This window comes from Bos indicus, chromosome 25 (assembly GCF_029378745.1).
Source record: "Bos indicus isolate NIAB-ARS_2022 breed Sahiwal x Tharparkar chromosome 25, NIAB-ARS_B.indTharparkar_mat_pri_1.0, whole genome shotgun sequence".
NCBI classification, from domain to species: domain Eukaryota; kingdom Metazoa; phylum Chordata; class Mammalia; order Artiodactyla; family Bovidae; genus Bos; species Bos indicus.
Genome location: NC_091784.1, coordinates 1568653 through 1587203, shown reverse-complemented (window position 1 = coordinate 1587203; position 18551 = coordinate 1568653). Strand labels below are relative to the sequence as shown.

At 62.1% G+C, this 18551-nt stretch overlaps 3 protein-coding genes and 1 non-coding gene across 11 annotated transcripts; 2 read left to right on the top strand and 2 right to left on the bottom strand.

Annotated features, from left to right (window-relative positions):
• Positions 1-407: 407 nt before the first annotated feature.
• On the bottom strand, positions 408-12054 carry MCRIP2 (MAPK regulated corepressor interacting protein 2). Of its 5 annotated transcripts, XM_070779372.1 has the most exons (7): positions 11905-12042; positions 7727-7898; positions 5131-5245; positions 2343-2498; positions 1346-1473; positions 1013-1114; positions 408-797 (listed from the first exon to the last, which is right to left on the bottom strand). In XM_070779372.1, the coding sequence occupies exons 2-7, from the start codon at positions 7827-7829 to the stop codon at positions 727-729; spliced, it is 675 nt and encodes a 224-aa protein (XP_070635473.1). In that variant the 5' UTR covers positions 7830-7898; positions 11905-12042; the 3' UTR covers positions 408-726. The 5 variants fall into 5 exon arrangements, with proteins under 5 accessions (XP_070635473.1, XP_070635475.1, XP_019842983.2 ...); XM_070779374.1 differs by lacking the exon at positions 7727-7898 and having other exon boundaries at positions 11905-12054; XM_019987424.2 differs by lacking the exons at positions 7727-7898; positions 11905-12042 and adding an exon at positions 5354-6326.
• Positions 12055-12186: 132 nt separating this feature from the next.
• On the top strand, positions 12187-12257 carry TRNAG-CCC (transfer RNA glycine (anticodon CCC)). Its single transcript has one exon. It is a non-coding gene; the product is annotated as a tRNA-Gly (tRNA).
• Positions 12258-12685: 428 nt separating this feature from the next.
• METTL26 (methyltransferase like 26) lies at positions 12686-14363 on the top strand. Of its 4 annotated transcripts, none has more exons than XM_019987407.2 (6): positions 12689-12962; positions 13048-13285; positions 13462-13521; positions 13851-13918; positions 14008-14086; positions 14166-14363. In XM_019987407.2, exons 1-6 carry the CDS (start codon positions 12766-12768, stop codon positions 14211-14213), a joined length of 690 nt encoding a protein of 229 aa, XP_019842966.2. In that variant the 5' UTR covers positions 12689-12765; the 3' UTR covers positions 14214-14363. The 4 variants fall into 4 exon arrangements, with proteins under 4 accessions (XP_019842970.2, XP_019842966.2, XP_019842967.2 ...); XM_019987408.2 differs by having other exon boundaries at positions 12691-12962; positions 13123-13285; XM_019987409.2 differs by having other exon boundaries at positions 12709-12962; positions 13062-13285.
• A 115-nt stretch (positions 14364-14478) lies between these two features.
• On the bottom strand, positions 14479-18439 carry WFIKKN1 (WAP, follistatin/kazal, immunoglobulin, kunitz and netrin domain containing 1). The gene is made up of 2 exons (XM_019988100.2): positions 17146-18439; positions 14479-16262 (listed from the first exon to the last, which is right to left on the bottom strand). Exons 1-2 carry the CDS (start codon positions 17314-17316, stop codon positions 14781-14783), a joined length of 1653 nt encoding a protein of 550 aa, XP_019843659.2. The 5' UTR covers positions 17317-18439; the 3' UTR covers positions 14479-14780.
• Positions 18440-18551: the final 112 nt, after the last annotated feature.

Here is an 18551-nt window from a genome sequence, read left to right as displayed (position 1 = left end):
TCACAGGACCCTGAAGGCTCCCCGCCAGACCTGGGGGGTTCAGATACGACAGCAGGCATCCTGAAACCTGACCCCAATTCTGCGTGGCTGAGACCCCATCTCAGGGTCAGTTAAGTAACATCTCTGGGTCTTGAGAGCAGGTTTCGACACCTGACAATGATTACAGGGAGAGGAAGGGGGCGTGGGTGTCAGTGGGATCGGCTGGCATTTACAGACTTCTACGCAAAATGACCTGGCCCAGGACACAGGAAGGCAGCTAGGCAGGAGGCTAAGTGCCAGAGCTGGACAGAGCTTCAGCTGTGGGGAGACGAGACTACTGAGCAAGTCATGCCCGGCCTGGGGCCTGTACACAAGCGCACTTCCCCCGCTCATTCCCCACAGCCCACCGAGTCAGGGGCTCTCCAAAAGGCAGTTTCTCAACTTTATTAGCCTGGAGCTCCTCCCTGCCAGCCCCACAGGCTGGTCCCCGGGCACAGTGAGCAGGACTGAGGTCAGACAGTTTCAACCCCTGGCCCCCGGCAGCCTGGAACAGCTGGGCCAAAGGGTCAGCAGGGGCAAAAGTCCAAATGCTGGCACTTCAGGTGTGGCTGGCGCCTGGCCAGGCCCAGGGTGAAGCACAGCCTGCCGCAGCTGGTGGACAGGGCGCCGTGGTCCTCTCCTGGCAGAGGGTCCAGCGTGGGGCAGGGCCAGGCCCTGCACAAGACAGCCTTCCTTCCAAAGCTGTGACTAGGAACAGCTGGTGATCCTGGCCAGGAACTGCTGTGCCCACCACTCGTCCAGGTCAATGGGCACGAAGTCTGTGGAGAAACAGAAGGCTGGGCAGTGACACACCTTCCCAGCGGACCAGCGTGAGCTGGCCACAAGCCCCTCACCCAGATCCCAGCTGTAGCAGACGCTGGGAAGAGTGGATCAGGCTCCATTCCTCACCCCACCCCCTTGGGGCTAGAACCTGGCTGAGCCAGGTCAGGCGTGGAGGGCAGGGGGCGCTCCTTGAGGGTGGGGGAGGGCTCACTCTGCAGCCTGGGGTTGGGGGTCCTCTCCACGTACTGCACAGGCCTTGGCCCGCTCTCACCGGCCGGGCCACCACCCAGCTGCTGCTCCACTTGCTGCCAGGCTGTGGGGAGAGGACAGTTAGACTGAGCCAGGCCCCTGGCACCCTCCCACCCTAGTGGCTAGCCTGGATCCCTGCCCGGAGCTGGGAACGGGAACGGGCAGCCTGCTGGACGGTCACAGGACAGACAGGCCCAGAGCCCAGGTACGTCCCAGCCCTCCAGGGACTTCAAGTTCAGGTTACAGTGGGAAGGGGACCAGTGGGCTGGGCCACTCCCTCAGACCTCAGCGCTACCTTCTGACACAAATCGGACGTTCTCCTCGTGGGCCAGTGTGTAGGGCTCCTGGGTTCCCTCGAGGGATGGGGACGTGGCAGGCGGCCGGCGGCCATTCACCCGATTGAACACGAGCCTCGGCCCTGGACTGTGGGAAGGCAAGGAGACACTCAGCCACATTCCCAGGCCAGGTGCTACCTGGCAGAGCTCCCGGAGCAGTCGCAGGCCACCCCGCCCCACAGGCCAGGCCCACTCCAGGCACTTCCCTGAACCACAGGGCAGCTGTGGGCTGCAGCCGGTGGCCGAGGCCTTTCTCCTGCAGGCCTGCATCCCCAACAGCTCAGCTCACACCTACAGCCCCTGGCCCTGAGGCAGGTCTAAGTCTGCAGAGGGGCTCTGTGTCCCCAGATCTCCACAGAGCCCCATGCTCAAGGCACACAGACGGCCCCCGTGTGTCTCTCAGGAACCTCCACTGCCACCTGCCTCCCCCTCCCCACTGACGGGCCAGGCCTCCAGCAGCCCAGGTTCTGACCAGAGTAAACAGGTTTTTCGGCCCAACCCCGCCCCCAGGCACAGTTCTTGGTCACTCTCTCCCCCACAGAAGCCTCTTCATCTCAAGATGCCCCCAGGATGGAAGGAAGGACCCTAATGAGAGCAGGTGGACTTTGCCCTTCGCAGCTGCCCGGGCTCCAGAGACAGCTCCTGGTCTGGCGAGACAGTGCCAAGTGCTGAGTGGGCCATCCTGGGTGGGGAGGCTGACCGTGGCCCTGGTCCACCCCTGCAGCTTCCCGGCAGGGGCCATGCTCTTGCCCACAGGGCAGGAATGCTGAGTGAGGAGATGGCCCTGGGTGCTGGAGCCTGGCCTGGTGGGCATTCAATGTCCAGATGGCCACTGGGCCCACCCCAGCCAGCCGGGCCCAGGGCATGGATGGGCTGCCCTGGCTGGAGTCAGCTGGCCCAGCCCTGCACACATGAAGCCCAGGATAGGGCTGCGGAGGGAGCGGGGCCCACACCTACAGCAGGAGGTGGGAGCCGGGAGTCCTGGGCTGCACGTGCCACTCCGCCAGGCACTCGCGGTCCCGCCGGCCTGCTCGCCATCCTGGGCTCAGGTGCCCCACCGCCGCGCGGGGTTCCTCCTCAGTTGAGAGGGGCACTAAAATAAAGAGGAGCATCCTGAGGGGCACCAGTCCCGCCAGCTCCAGGCTGGCAGGTCAGGTGGCCACAGAAAACGTGGAGGGGCAGGGCTGCTCCCAGGCTTGAGCGATACCAACCAGAGGGCGTGGATGTCTGTCCTCAAGTGGGACAGCCCCTCGCTTGCCTGCTAACCTTACCCCTGCAAGGCCACAAACTCTAGGAAAACTCGGAGACTGAGCATCCAAGAAGGAAAAAAAGAATTGCAGTCAAGGGCTACGAACTGCCAAGTACTTAGAGGGTGCTTTCCCTGGTGGCTCAGTGGTAAAGAATCCGTCTGTAACGCAGGAGACCCAGGTTCAATCCCTGGGTCGGGAAGATCCCCTGGAGAAGTAAATGGCAACCCACTCCAGTATTCTTGCCTGGAGAGTCCAGTCCATGGGGCTCCAAGAATCAGACAGGACTTAGTGACTCAACCACCAGAGGGCCCCCTGGCTGGGGCTGAGAAGGGGCTCAGGCTGGCACCTGCCCGCCCCCTGCTGGCAGTTACGTAAGGCGGCTCCGTGGGCCCTCTGGAGGAAAGGGCACTGCTCCCCTGTGCGCCTATGGTGAGTCCGGTGCCACCCCCATCTCCACCCTCGTGCCAGAGCCCAGGGACACGGTCCACTGGCAGGCCCTGTCCACGGCAGCAGCAGCTCTGGACTCCCTGCTCAGGGCCTGCCAACTAGGGCCTCCTCTTCATCCCCTTCACTATCCTCCAACATAGACCACCCACCCATTTTCAGCCAAGGCTCAAGAAAGAAGTGACCTGTCCAGGGTCACACATGGTGAGCGGATGGCAGCATCAGAACTGTACGCGTGTCTGAGCCCGAAGCCCACAAGGCGGTGCAGCTCCCAAGCCTCCTCCCCTGCACAATCAGCAAGTCACAGGGTCCCCTTTCCTCTTTTCCCCCGACAGCAGGTCTTACTCTCTGGCGCAGAGGGAGAGAGCTCATCAGAGGCCCAGACTCACACAGCCTGTTCACCACCATGGGCAGCGCCCAGACCCAAGCCCAGTCAGGGGCAGACGCTTGGGGCACCCGTGGTGTGTCAGGCACAGAGCGCCCCAGTGGCTCAGACTCCTTCTTCCCTGGCAAGCCTGGCCGAGGGAGGGTGGACCGGAAGTCTGGGTGGAGTGATTTTGGTGGGCCCCCCCCCCCAAGAAGTTTCAGGAGCAAGGCTAGGGGTCCCCATGTGGGAGACCTGAAGGTGCTCTGGCCTCCCAGTGGGGGCTCGCCCCTGAGGCTGGGAGGGGAGCGGCTCAGGGAAGGGGTGACTTCAGAGGTTAGGGGGGACGGCACGACCAGCACAGTCTGCCTTCCTGCTGACCCCCTGCCAGACGGGGCTGCAGAGGCAGGGCGAGCACCAGCACCCCCGACCGGGACCTGGCAGGCTGCGGCCCCTTGTCTCTTCCATCTCTCCCAGCATCTGGACCCTGCACACACCGCATGCTTCCTCCCCCACTCCCCGGCAAAGGTGCATGGAGAAAGCACAAGCTTCTCCAGGTAAGAGAGTGGGAACTTCCTGCCTGGGTGTCAGGGCGGGGGGCGCAGGGCGGCCGACGACCAGGGCTGACGTCACAAGGCAGGGTCACAGCGCAGTGGGCCCTGGGACGCGCCCCCACGGCCGCACGCACCCCTCTCCCTGGAGGCGCTTGTGGTCCTCACAGGACCAGTCTCAGAGTGTCAACATGCTCCCAGCAGGAGGCTGCCCGAAAGGGCCTCAGCCTAGAAGGGTCTCACAGGCTACCCCCACCTGTGGCATCTCAGGCCGGCACTGAGGGGGAGGGCAGGTTGAGGGCGCGCAGCAACACAGCCCCCAGCTCTTACCAATCCGGAGGCCGTCTGTCCTCAACTAGAGAAGAAATCCCAAGCCCTGTCAGTGTCCCCCCACCCACCCACAGCCTGCAGGAGCCTCAGGCCTGTGTGGCCTGGACCAAGCCCTGGGCCCTGAGCCTGCAGAGAATAAGTAAGAAGTAAGACCAGAGAACAGACTCGAGCCGAAAAGTTACAGTTTCAGTCCCAGAGATGGAGGCGCTGACCTCCTGGGCACAGTGACTTGGAGACCACAGTGGTTGAACTGAGGCTCCCAGAAAAACTGCTGGTCAGGAAAAGCAGAAAAGCACCGGTGGGGGCTAGGGGAGAAGGCGGAGGAGAGCAGCGGCCTGGCAGGGCCCGAGGGAACCACGTGCACCTCTCCCCCGCTGCTCGGCCAGCACGGGGCTGGCAGCCTCCGGCGGCGGCCGCTCCCGCCCTCCAGGGCGATTCCGCGGTAGCTCCTCTCAAAGCGTGGCCTCCGCCGCCCAAGGTCGGCCCGGGCACCTGACTCAGCCGCCTGGAGCCCCTAAGATCCAGGAGCGGGTCGGCTTCCTCCCGACTCTGGGTGCGTGGGGCCCCAGGGCTCGGAGGAGTGTCACGCACCCCCGGCCCGGTTCCCTCCGACCCAGCCAGGTGCCAGGTGAGGCGGAAGCGCGGAGTTGCGGTCGCGAGCCTCAGGCGGGCCGGGTCGGCGGGCTCCGCCCCCTCCGCGCCCGCCGGGAGCATGTGGCCCGGGCTCCGCTAACCTTTCCCCAAGGTCACCCTCGCGGCCCCGCGAAGGCCGGCGGGGGAGGGGAGAGGAGGGCCGTGCGTCTCACCTCGACAGAGGCCAGGGGCCCGGCGGCTGTGCCCGCGGGTGCTGCGGGGTCGGCGCGGAATGCCGGCATTTCAGGAGCTCGCCGAGCCTGCTCTCCACCTGCTGCTGCGTGGGACCTGTGGGCACCGGGAGCGCGCGTCAGCCGCCGGCGCCGCGCCGGGGGCGGGCAGCGTATGCGGACCCCCGCCCGTCCCCTCCCTGCCTTGCCCGCCCCCGCCGCGCACCTGTGCGCCGTTGCGCGACCAGCTTGCTGGGTCCCTTGGTGATGGTGTACATGGTGCGGAGGGGCCGCAGCGCGCCCGCGCCCTCCGCGCCCTCCCCGCCCGCCGGCCCGCGGCCAGACCTCGCGCCCTCCGCCCGGCTGGCACTCTGCTGGCGGCGAGGGCGCGGCCCCTTTAACAGGCGGCCGGCGCCGCGGGGAGGGGGCGGGCCCGCCGCACACCCCCGGACCTTAAAGGGCCCGCGCCGAGGCTCGTGGCAGGGGTGGTGCTTGAGCCTTGGGGAAACTGGCGGGACCCCCTGGCGAGGTCTGAAGGCGGAGTTTAAGCAAGTTTCTCAGGGCCCGGGCCGCCGTCCGCCACTGGAGGAGGCTCGGGGGGCCACGGGCACCCAGACGTGGCGAGGCTCTGGCTCAGGCCCTCGTGGGGTCGGCGGTGGTGTCCCAGGAGCCGAGGAATTGACAGGTGCTGGGAATGATCTGTGTGGACTCTGGAAGCAAGGGTGTCCCCACGCACCGCACGTCGGAGACCCTCGGCCAAGGTGCCTGGGCCAGTGCTGCGGTTCACTCACACGCGACTGAGGGGTGTCAAAGATGAGAACAGCGGGTCGGCCCCCGGGTTTGGGCAGAGACATGACACCCTGGGAATCTCCCTTTCATCCTACGGAACAGGAGCTGGGTACCGACCGACTGCCATGTGTGCACCTGCAGACCCCAGGGAGGGGGAGGGAGGCCCTTTACCAATCCAGGAGCACCCTGGGTGCTGCGGGGTGCAGAAGGCAGGTGAAGGAGCCCAGCTCGCCTGTCATCCCGCGCAAGAGAAAGAGCACTTACTCCTCCACCCGCCGCAGGCACTGGGGTCAGGACGCAAGATCTACTGCAGTGATGTGCCTCAGGAGGAACCAGATATGCCTGCAGGGGAGGGTCTGGGGGCTGGGCCCTAGCCTGCCCACAGCTCCTTCCCGAGGGTGAGGTGGAGCTGCTCCCCCTCCCACAAGGCCTGTGACCTGAGAGGAGAGAGCATGCCCAGGGAGCCAGGGCATGAGCACACCCCCGACCCGCACCCCCGGCCACACTGGGCCCCCTTTCCACCCCTGGGGCCCATCCCCCCACCCCACCCCCACCCCCTAGCTGTGTCAAGGCCAGCATGATCCTGCATCATCTGTGCTGACGGCCCTGGTCTCTTCAGTGGCCTCGAGCACAGTGCTAACTCAAGCTGGGGAGACTTTGAAGGGTGAGGGGCCTGGGAGTGGGGAGGGTCTCTTCCAGAAGGCACATGCTCTGGGCAGGAGGAGCCAGGCCGTGGGCTGACACAGAGCTGAGAGCTCCTCCTCTCATGGGCAACCCCTCAGGCCAACATGGAGAGGACCCTGTTGATGGGCAGGCAGGCTTGGCCTTGATGGTGGGCAAGGCTGCTAGACCCTAATATCCCAGCCCTGCCCCTGGCCCTTGTCTGACGTCAAAGGTTGGGTCCAGAGCCCTTGGAAAGACTCCAGAATAAAGCCACAGAAGAGGAATGGTCCTGCCAGGTGAAAGGGGAGGGGGTGCAGGACAGGCTGGGGGTGGAGGGGGTGGTGAAGGAACCCCGAGGGCCCCCAAAGACACTGAGCTGGGGCAGCAGGCAGCCAGGGGGAAGAAGGCCAGCTTGTAGGGAGCAGGCAGCAAAGCCATGACACCTGTGTGCAGGAGGGCAGGGCCTATCTCCCCACCCCCACCGCCACCCAGGGGCCTTCCCAGACTCCCTGCTGCCAGAACTTAGCCTGAGCACCTGAGCCACCCTGACTTGGGGACAGAGCCAGGAGGCATGCAGAGGGCCCAGCCCAAGCCAGGAGAGTCAGGGTCCAGTCAGTCTGCGACCGTGAGCTCAGGTCGGTTCTCCAGTTGGGGTAGGAAGCCTGGCCAGTCTGGCCTCGCCTTGACTACACTGTCCATGACAGTGAGCAACCTGCTCAGCCCCCAGAGACAGAGTCTTGCAGCCGGCAAACATTTCCTATTGTCAGAGAGGCTGGGAACCCAGCCCAGAGTCAGTCACGGGCAGCTGAACAGGAGGCAGGAGCCTCACCCAGCAGCCAGCCACAAGCCCAGAAACGCCTGGAGCCACACAGAGAACGTGGGCGTCGTAGCAAGGAGCGACCTTTACCTTATTGACTCCAGTTAACCCTAATGAAGACATTAGGGTTTTTCTCTTCTTTGCTGTTGTTCAGTCACTGAATTGTGTCTGATTCTTTGCAACCCCATGGACTGTAGCCCATCAGGCTCCTCTGTCCCTGGGGTTCTCCAGGCAAGAATACTGGAGTGGGATGCCATGCCCTCCTCCAGGGGTTCTTCCCAACCCAGAGATAAAACCCATGTCTCCTGCATTGGCAGGTAGATTCTTTACCACTGAGCTGCTGGGGAAGCCCTTCTCTTCTGTGTGTTAGTCGCTCTGTCATGTCCAACTCTTTGTGGCCCCATGGACTATAGCCTGCCAGGCCCCTGTCCATGAAATTCTTCAGGCAAGAATATTGAGTGGGTTGCCAGTTCCTGCTCCAGACTTTCTCTTCTAAAAGGCTCTAAACGTGATACGGAAATTTCATATTAGAGGAGAAAGTTTAAGTTTTCAGCCATCCTTAGTCATTTTGCAGATCTGAAGTTCATGCCCTCACCAACCCAAACTGGAGGATGGGCTTCTGCCAACAAAGTGTGGTCAGTAGCCCCAGGAAAAGCTCTGGCAGGATGCTCCCATACCTGCCACCAAGTGTCCAGGGACTGCCCATCCCTTTTTGTTTGCTTGTTTGGCTACAGCTTGTAGGATCTTAGTTTCTTAATCGGAGATTGAGCCCGGGTCCTGGGAGTGAGAGCGCCGAGTCCTAACCACTGGACGGCCAGGGGGTTCCCAGGGCTTGCCCATCCCCACACCCAAGTACAATGAGCTGAACAGTGGCCCCTCAAAGAAACACCACCTGGAACCTCAGAAAATGACCTTGTTTAGAATAATGGTCTTTGCCGATATAATTAAAGCAAGGGATTTGAGATAAGGTCATCCCAGATTAGAAAGGGCCCTAAAATCCAGTGAAGCCTGTCCTTGGGAAAGGAGAGGGTCATATCCTCCCATTGTGTGAAAATGGTATAAATCCTAATTATGTTGAATTGGTTCATAGTGCTTTTCAGGTCTACTCTATCCTTCTACTTGTCTATTCAGCCTATTAAATTTTAAAATTCTATTAATTTCTAAGAGTTTGATATTGAAACTCCAACTAAAAATTTTACTTTATCTACTTAAGAAAATAATTGTCATATATAGTGGAACTTTATGTAACTTTATACTTTCTAAGTATCCTGTAAATGTGTTATCATACTTTCATAACCTAAAAAAGAAAAAAATTTTTTAAATAAAGACAAAAAGGAGAGGGATATTAGGACACAGAGAGACCCAGAGGAGAGATGGCAGGGAGGTGGCCACAAGCCCGGGAGCGCCTGGAGACACAGAGAGAGAAGGAAGCTGTGCTGACTAAAGCGCTTCCGGTAGGGCCGTTGGGCAGCCGACATCTTTATTCTGGACTTCTGGCCTGCAGAACTGTGAGAAAGGAAACTGTTGTTTAGAGCCACCACACTTTGGAGTAATTTGTCACTGTAGCTCTGGAAAATCAATGTACTGAGGGAATCAGTAGTGGGCGAGCACCCTGGGTACACATTGCAGGGCTCCGGAGGGAGCTCAGCAGGTGGCAGGCACCTGGGCCTGGACCCCAGGAAGGAAGCTGGACGCCGCTGTTGGCTCTGGACATCATGAGGCAGCAGGAGTAGCCGAGAGAGCCCTTCTGGCTCCAACAGTAACCCTCAGGACACAACCTCAGGAGGTAGCACTGAGCACAGGCCCAGGCGTGGGACGTTTCCAGGGGTCCCATGTTCAGCAGCTCCTGGGGGCTTCAGAGTCTGACTTACATCCAGGACTTTATGGAAAGTGTTCGCACGTTCACACACACGCACACTCACACAGTCCCAGGTGCTCCCATGCATGCATTCACACACGCATGTGCACTCATACTGCAGCAAAGCCCACTGCTCTGCTCTGTCCACTGTCTCTGCCTCTGCCCCAGGCTCTGAGGGTGCCGAGTGTGGAGGGAGGGCAGGTGTCAGTCAGTCACACAGAATCCAGCCCACAGGGATGAACGGCAGGCAGAGAGCAACTTGAGGTCAAGAGCTGTTAAATGGAAGACCTTGCTGGGCATGTGGGCAGCACATACAACATGAAGGCTTGCTCCCTCCTACAGACGCATCTCTGACTCTTTGGATCCCAACTGGGTATCCTGCAATCTAAGTGGATTCTAACTCCACCCACCCATTGTCCACACAGATCCACAGGCTCAGGGCTCAGTCCCACAACACAACAGGCAAGAATACTGGAGTGGGTTGCCATCCCCTTTCCAGGGGATCTTCCTGACCCAGGGATCAAATCAGTGTCTCCTGCAGCTCCTGCATTACAGGTGGATTTGTGACTGACCAGCTGTAAATCAGGGTCCTGTAACTTGCCAGAATGACTCACAGAACTCAGGGGAGCATTTTGCTTACCTTATTGGTTTGCCACAAAGGACACAACTTGGGAACAGATGCAGGAGATGCCCAGGGAAGGTGTGGGAAGTGGTGCAGAGCCCCACACTCTCCCCGGGAGCCACCCTCCCAGCCCTCCACGTTCACAAGCTGGAAGCTCCCTGACCCCCTCCATTTGGGGTTTGAGTGGAGGTCCATCACATTGGTAGGACTGGTTAATAATGGAGATTAGCTGCATCTCCAGCCCCCTATCCCAGGCAGGAGGTCAGAGGTCAGGAGTGGGGCTGGTTTCCCCTGGCAACCAGCCCCCCCCTGCCCCTCCTCCTGACTTGTCACCTGTCTGGTGTGAACCCAGGTGAGATTGAAAGGGGCTTGTTATGCATAACAGATGCTCCTCTCACCCCTTCCTTCAGGAAATCCCAGGGTTTTAAGAGTTCTATTCAGAAATCAGGATGCAGACCAAATATACATTTCCTTCTTTTTTTTTTTAAGTTTCTTTGGCTGCTCTGTGTCTGGGTGTTTGTTGCCGCACAGAGGATCTTTGATATTCATTGCAGCATGCAGGCTCTTTAGATGTGGCATGTGAGATCTAGTTCGTTGACCAGGGATGATGGCTCAGCGGTAAAGAATCTGCCTCCTGAGTGCAGGAGACAGGTTCAGTCCCTGGGTTAGGAAGATCCCCTGGAGGAGAGCATGGCAACCCACTCCAGTATTCTTGCCTGGAGAATCCCATGGACAGAGGAGCCTGGCCAGGCTACCGTCCATGGGGTCGCAAAGAGTTGACTCGGCGACTAACACTTTCTTTCCCATTGGGAGTGAGGAGTCTCAGCCACTGGACTATCGAAGACGTCCCTCTATTGTTTATTGTATGAGAACAGCGCAGGGCAGCCCAGGGAAGCCAGGGAGCTTTGTGCCTCTTGAGTGGGCGAGGAGGCTGAGGGGCCTGGGTGGAGAGGCCCCAACTAGCCACTGATCATCACAGGTGGGGGCAGAGATTCACACTGAGGGACACCTCTTGTCCACCTGGAGACGCAGAAAATACCCAACAAACCAGGCGTGCGTGCGTTGCTCAGTTGTGTCCCTCCCCCACTGTCCGTGGAATTTTCCAGGCAAGAATCCTGGGTTGCCATTTCCTACTCCAGGAGATCTATCCTAACTCAGGAATTGACCCCATGTCTCTTGCATCTCTTGCATTGACAATGCTGATTCTTTACCACTGGCATCACCTGGGAAGCCCCAGCAAACCAGGACTTGAGGCAAAAGTGAGTCAGGTAACAAAAGCTTATGAAATGAGAAAGTCGGCTAAGAAAAAAGTGTGGTAACACTGAATGCTAAAGGGGTTGTCTGGAGGCCGGCCCACTGAAACTTTTCTAGGGGCCTTGTATTCACATTGGCCAGCTCTACACCACCTCTTGTCCCTAAGAGGCAAGGCTGTCCTCCCCATCTGATGGCATTCATACTGTAGTCTCTGGTCCCACTCTGCATGGCCCCGAGAGAGCACCCCCAGACTAAAGCCCGGTCAGCGCCATTCGCAGAGCTTTTTGTCAGAGCGACCCTGGGTGTGTGTGTGTGTGTGTGTTGGGGCCGGGAGGCGGGGGGTGGGGGGGCTGGAGGGGGGTGGCAGGGAGCGTCTCGCGCAAGAAAAATCGCCCAGCAAAGGAGATAAGCTAGACCTGAGTGTTGAGCGCCGCCTCACGCCTGCTAAGAGGGCTCTTTCCGAGACACGGGCCCCGAGACAACCAGGGAAGAGCGGTAGAACACACAAACCGGCCCCCGACGAGACTCAGAGGTCACCGACCCCTTAACACCCGTGAACCCTGGGTTTGCACTGCTTATCGCAGGGCCACAGAGACGCCCTGAGCAGTACAGGCTCGTCTCCGCAGGCAGCCCGCCCCTCCGGGGGCCGCGCCCGGTCCACCGCAGGGAGCTCCGCCCCGCTTCCCCGCCCACCACAGGGAGCTCCGCCCCGCGGCCCCGCTCAGACGAGAGCCCAGTCAAACCACGAAGGCCCTCCCATGGCCCAGTACCCACAATTTCCGGAATGCCGCGGTTGCTATGGTTTCCCCGGCGTCAGTTCGAATCCAGTCGGCCAGAAACCGCATCCCTCATCGCCGCTCCTTCCCCTGGAGTGCTGGGTGCCCGAGAGACTCGGCGGGACCACCGCCTTCCCGCTCCCCGCCCCTCAAGTCCATTGCTTCCAGCCCTGCAGCTCGCTCCGCAGCGACGCCTGCGCTCTGACGGCTCCGCCCGGGGCTGGGCGGCGGGGCTTGCGTCACAATCTCCTAAGTCTCGCGGACACACTTACTGCCAACCGCGCCGCTGGTGTAGTGGTATCATGCAAGATTCCCATTCTTGCGACCCGGGTTCGATTCCCGGGCGGCGCAGGTTAGGACATATATTTTTTTCCCTCTCAGCCCCCAAAACCCCCGAGGGATTTAATTAAAAAAAAAAAAAAAAAAAGCCAGACAAGGTGAAGGAATCCATTCCAGTGCGACAAGAATGAGACAATTTCGGAGTAACAAGCACTATGAAAAAGTGCTAGGACAGCCACGGGCACCGGGGTGCTGAGCCAATGGACGCCTGTAAACTAACGACCCAAGCTTGCCTCCCGGTTCCTGTCCAGAGGTGGCGGCTCGCAGCGCGCCTCCCGGGACTGCGGTGCCTTTACGGCGCGGCGCGTGTCCTAATGGGAATTGTAGTCCGTGGAGGGGAAAGGCCAATTGCAACACGGCCAGGCCACAGCCCCCGCCCTCTCGCAGTGACTACCACTCCCGACGGGCCCCGCGGCTTCAGACTACCACTCCCGAAGGGCCCCGCGGTGCTTGACTTCCGCCCCCGACGCTTCCGACTGTGCCAAACTCGCGAAGGCGCTCTCCGCGGGGGACTGGGAAAATGCTGGTTGCGGAGGCCGCCGAGCGGAACAAGGAGCCCATCTTGCAGGTGTTGCGGCAGTACTTGGACTCGGCCCAGCGCGGCGTCCGCGTGCTGGAAGTGGCCTCGGGCTCGGGCCAGCACATAGCCCACTTCGCGCGAGCCTTTCCCCATGCGGAGTGGCAGCCGTCCGACGTGGACCAGCGCTGCCTGGACAGGTGCGGCGGGAAGGTGGGACCCTGCGGGTGAAAGTGGGCCCCGTCCCGTTGCCCTGGATCCCTCCGCTATTGTGGTTCCTCTAAGCTTCCTCCAAGCAGGATTGCAGGGGCTCAGAAAAGGCTGCACAGGCCACCCCCACCACGGGCTGTCCTCCCGCAGCATCTTGGCCACCACTCAGGCCCACGGGCTGCCCAACGTGAAGGCCCCGATGTATCTGGACGTGACCTGGGATTGGAAGCAGTGGGGCGGGATCTTGCCGCAGTCGCTGGACCTGCTGGTCTGCATCAACATGAGCCACATCAGCCCCCTGAGTTGCACCGAGGTCTGTGGGAGCGTGGGCGAGCCACCCAGGGGCCACCCACCAGCGCCATGTGGCACTCTTTTTCCTGCACTGGGAGGGAGCAGAATGCCCGATCTGCCCTGTATCAGTGATGGGGACTCAGGCCAGGGAGGTCCCAGGAAAGCTCCTCACTGCTGTCCTGCCTCCCCGCTCCGCAGGGCCTGTTCAGAGCAGCAGGACACCTGCTCAAACCCAAGGCTGTGCTCATCACCTATGGGGTGAGTGCTCCTGCCTGAGATGGGCCTCCCCAGGCAGGCGGCCTTGGCTGTCCTGGCTTTTCTGGACTGCCTTCTCGTCTTGGTATTTTCAGTTGCCTTTCCCTCCAGCTTCCTATCAGCACTGAAGCACACCCAAGCCCTCTGCTCTCCAGCACTCCCCCGTCACTTGCCCTTGCTCAGCACTGTCCTCTGCTGTCCCCTGTCTGGGGATCATCGAGGGGTGGGTCCTTTCCATTCTGTGGGTGCCATCCTGCAAGTGTGCACAGTGCTTGGCTGCGGACGGCTGAGCCTGTGGACAGTGGGCAGAATCGTGTCTCCCGTCTCCACAGGCCTATGCCATCAATGGGAAGATTTCTCCCCAAAGTAACGTGGATTTTGACCTGACTCTCAGATGCAGGTCAGAGCTCGGAGGGTAGGGGGCTTGGCTGGGGGGCAGGTGGATCAAGTGACCCCCAGGCCACGACCCTGCCACTTCCCCTCATGCAGGAACCCCGAATGGGGGCTGCGGGACACCTCCCTTCTCAAGGACCTGGGCCAGGCCAGTGGCCTGCTCCTGGAGAGGATGGTAGGTAGAGAGGGCTGTGGTCATGGGCAGCCTCCCTGGGGACCAAGAGCAGCTTCTCCAGCCCAAGTATCTCCCCCAGGTGGACATGCCAGCCAACAACAAGTGCCTGATTTTCCGGAAACAGTAACTCCCTCTTCTGCGATGCCTGTGTCCCTGGACAAAGCCCCTGCCACCCTGGGCCAGACTGCGGGGCGTGGCCCTGCCCAGACTGGGGATTTGTGACCAGTGGCCACAGGGCTGCTGAGAACCTGAGAATAAAGTGTTTCCTGCTGCCCCACTGCTGGTATCTCCCATGTCATCTCCTGGGAGCACCCCTGCAGGGTGCCTGTGGGCTGTCTCTGTCTCTGAGGTTTCCATACTGGGCACAGGAGGGGTCTGGCCTGTGGGTCAGGACTCGCAGGCATCTTGGACTCTGCTGCTCCCCTCGGGCAGTGAGGGGATGGAGGGATAAAGGCCCCTGGAATGCTGAGGCAGGACCGAGCTGACTGCCTGGTCCTCTTGCCAGGGGGAGGTGGCATCCACCTCCCAGGCTGGTCCTCCCTCCTCATCTCAGAGCAGAGCCACGTGCGCATGCAAGGGCCAGGCCCCCAGCACCCACAGGCTGTGAGGTCCAGGACTTTTATTCAGGCAGAGGGTGGGAGTGTGGGGAGGGCGGGGCCTAGCGGGAAGCTGGGGCTGTGGGTTGGTGGGCAGGCTAGTCCTGGAAGCGGTTGAGCAGCTCGCAGGCCTTCCTCTCTAGCAGCTCAGAGATCTTCTTGACGCGCTTCTCGCTGGCGGCGCGCACATAGCTACCCGCATCCAGCATGGCTACGCCGTCGCGCACCTCGCCCATGATGACCAGCGGGCCGTCGCCGGCCGTCACGTTTGGGCAGGGACAGGCTCGGTCCACACCGATCAGCGTCACCTCCAGGTACTTGGTGCCCAGGAGCCTGAGGCCCATCTTGTCATCCTTGAGCACTTCGTCCAGCGCCACGCGTGCAATGCCGCCGCCCCCCGCCTCGGGCTCCTCCAGCACCTCGGTGAGCCGCCCCACGATGGCGAAGTCGCTGCGGCACAGGCTGAGCGCAAGCTTGCTGCGGAGCCGGCAGGCCCGGCAGGGCGGCGTGCGCGGCACCGGGCAGGCGTGCTCGCAGCTCTCGCGGCTCTCGAAGTTGTTGCCGTTGCCCTCGCAGCCACTGTACTCAAAGGGGTGGCAGTGCTGCAGCAGCGGGCTGTAGGCCCAGCGCGGCTCCCAGCCCTGGCAGGGGCCCTGTACGGCCGGCAGCGCACAGGCATCCCCAGGGTCACGGGCGCACGCCTGCTGGCACGCCTCATAGGTCTCGAAGCCCTGGGCGCCCCCAGCACAGCTGCCCACGGGGAAGGTCATGCAGCCGCGCCGCTGCGGGTCAAAGTGCCAGAGGACCCGGCCGGACGGGGGGCCAACACAGGCCTGCGTGCTGGGCAGGCACTGGGCCGGGGCGTTGGCCGCCTCGTGGGCCCCAGCCCCGGCTGGATCCCGCTGGACCACGGACAGCGGGAAGTCAGCCCGCAGCAGCCCGGCGGCGTTGCGCGCCGTGCACGTGTAGAGGCCGGCATCCTCTGGCCGGGCGTTGTAAAGCACCAGCTGCCCGATGCTGGTGACCACCACGTTGCCGTACATCTGGTCTGGCCGCATGATCAGGTTCTCCCGCTGGTCACTCTGCTTCTCCCAGGTCACGGCAGGGGGCGGGCGGCCGCTGACGTCGCAGTGGAGGCTGGCCGTGCCCCCCACATATACTGCCTGAGGGGAGGGGCTGCTGTAGAGGGCGGGCGGCACTGGGGCATCCCCGGGCGTGGGGCGGGCGGTAGTCTCGGGGGGCCTGGGGCTGCTGGGTGGCCAGCTGAGGACGTGCTTGCAGGGCACGACGCGCAGGCGCAGGCCACGCAGGCAGGCCTCAGCATCCATGTAGCAGCGGTTGTAGTAGGTGAGGCCATCCGAGGCGCAGGTGAAGCTGGGCTCCTTCTCACAGCGGTCCCGGCAGCGGCACACTGGCTGCCCATCCCAGATGTCGCAGTCAGAGCCCTGCTGTGCGCACACGAAGCCCTCACACGAGGCCGCCAGCCTGGATGCAGCCGGGCCGCCGTCAGGGAAGCGGGCGGCCACACAGCTTTGCAGCCCACACACGTTGGTACAGCACTTCTCAGTGGCCGCGCAGTCCTGGGGAGTGGGGGGCACGGCTCAGCAGGCACCTGAACGCTCCTTCCCGCCCAGCCCCAGCATGCCCAGCTTGGGCGGGGAAGGCCTGCTGCCCCTCCTTGCGTCAGTGTCCCCTCTGGAGCCGAGCAGGTTGGCTTTCCATCTGGGGGTGAGCCACAACTGCCAGCAGCCCCTCACAGGTCACCTTGCTGAACCTCACTACGCCCCCAGACAATTGGCCCCCAAAGCAGGTGGTGGTACTCCTATGGTACAGACGAGGACACGAAGGCCTGGGGAGGACGTACAGTGTCCTGAAGGCCGCAGCACTGCTGCAGGGTCGGGCCGTAAGGACACAGCACATTCAAACAGGGCCCTGGCCTCTGCCTCGTTGGGCCCGAGAACGTCTAGTTTCAGGGTGGCGGTGGGCAGGTCTGGGGACAGAAATGAAAGTCGCTCTGTCGTGTACGACTCTTTGCGGTCCCATGGACTATACCACCCGTGAATTTCTCCAGGCCTCAATGCTGCCGTGGGTAGCCATTCCCTTCTCCAGGAGATCTTCCCAACCCAGGGAATCAAACCCAGGTCTCCCACATTGCAGGCAGACTCTTTACCAGCTGAGCCATCAGGGAAGCCCATTCAATCTTCAGACACATGGAGGCAGCATCTGGGGGTGTCTATCCCCAGGGCCCCTCAACATGGAGCACAGTGCGAAGAGTGGGGAGCCCCAAGAGAAAATGACCTCCAGGATCAAGGGTGGCTGGGTCCTCTCTGCAGTGCAGGCAAGGCCTGGGGGAGGGGTGAGATCTGGGCTCCTCCAGCACCGACCAACCAGACCATGACACCCTGGCCCCTCCAGGAGCTGGTCTCCCCCGCAGCCGGGCTGGGGGGGACTGCCTGTGCTCACCTGATCCCCGACGCACTCTCGCTCACAGGTGCTCTGCGCGTCCACCCACAGGTTGGGGCTGAGCTGGTTGGGGCACACCCCCGGGTGGCCCCCAGGGCCAGGCGGCAGGCTGGCCCCCGCAGTCAGCCCAGCCAGGAGCAACAGCAGCCGGAGTGGCCTCAGGGCCGGCATGAGGACCGCGGGACCACAAGGTGGGGGGTGTGGCCACTAGCCCCTCCTCAGACCCCGCAAGCCCCGAGCCCTGCAGGCATCCACCCTCCCAGACCTGTGATTGGTGCCCCTGCTTTCTGCCCCGGGCTCCCCTGTACCCCAAGGTTGGAGCCCACAGCGGACGCTGGCCTCAGACCGAGTAGAGCGGAGTCTGTGCATGTGGCACCGGCCCCTCCCCCGCCTGGCCCCTCTGGTCAGCTCAGGGCAGGGGGCGGGGAGACGAGGAAGGCTGGGGAGGGGCCAGCGCCCAGGAGCACAGAGACACTGGCCACGAGGGTCACCAAGGGGCGGAGAAGGGCGGCTCTGGACAGAGAGGGGAGGGGGCACTGCTGTAACCGGAGCCCCTCCCCCCTCCAGGCCCTGGGTTCAGGGATGGAAGGGCCCTGGGATCAAAGCTGCCCTGCAGGAGGGGGCAGGGCTGGCCAGCCCCTTCCCCAGAGCAGACCGCCCCCTGGGAGTCACTGTGTCCGTGCAGAGCTGCAGGGGCTCTGCATCCAGCCCAGTCACCGTGGGGTTCTGCTCCCTTCCCGGGGAGCCTCTTCCCCTGCTCCTTCCCACAGGCACAACCCGAGAGCAGGTCTTGGCGTCAAATCTAAATGCTTTCTGCTGGAGAGAGGCATTCGCAGCACAAAGATACCTGGTGGGCGGTGCCGCCTGGGCTTGCTCTGGTGACCAGTGGTTGGTGGAGGGGGGGAAGCTGATGCAGGGCAGAACTCTGCATTTAGGGCCCCCACCCCCAACCCAGGCGCCCGACCCCTGGTCCAGGGCTTTCCTCAACTGGCTTAACGGTGGGTGCCTGCAAAGGGTGGATCCTAGAGCTGTGGTCACATGAGACGTGGACACTAGACAGGCTGAGTGTTTGCTTGGACTGATTTGAATCTTAGTGGCCGTGTGTGGCCCTATGTGGGGCTATGTGGTCCTGAGAGAGACCAAGGGCATCTAGGAGCACCCTGAGAAGAGTCCTAGGAGAGCTTAACAACAGCCAGGACCCAAAGGCATTGGCCTGTCTCCTGCAGGCCCCACAACAGGGAGCCCCGCTCCTCATGGGCAGGGGCAGATCGGGGCCCAGGGGCCGGACCGCCCACTCTGAGACCAACGGGAAAACATCCTGCCACCCCCATGTCTGACCTGTTGACTTGAGAGGCAGGGTCCTAAGAGCCTGATCTGGTGCAAACACCACCAGGAGACACCCCAGG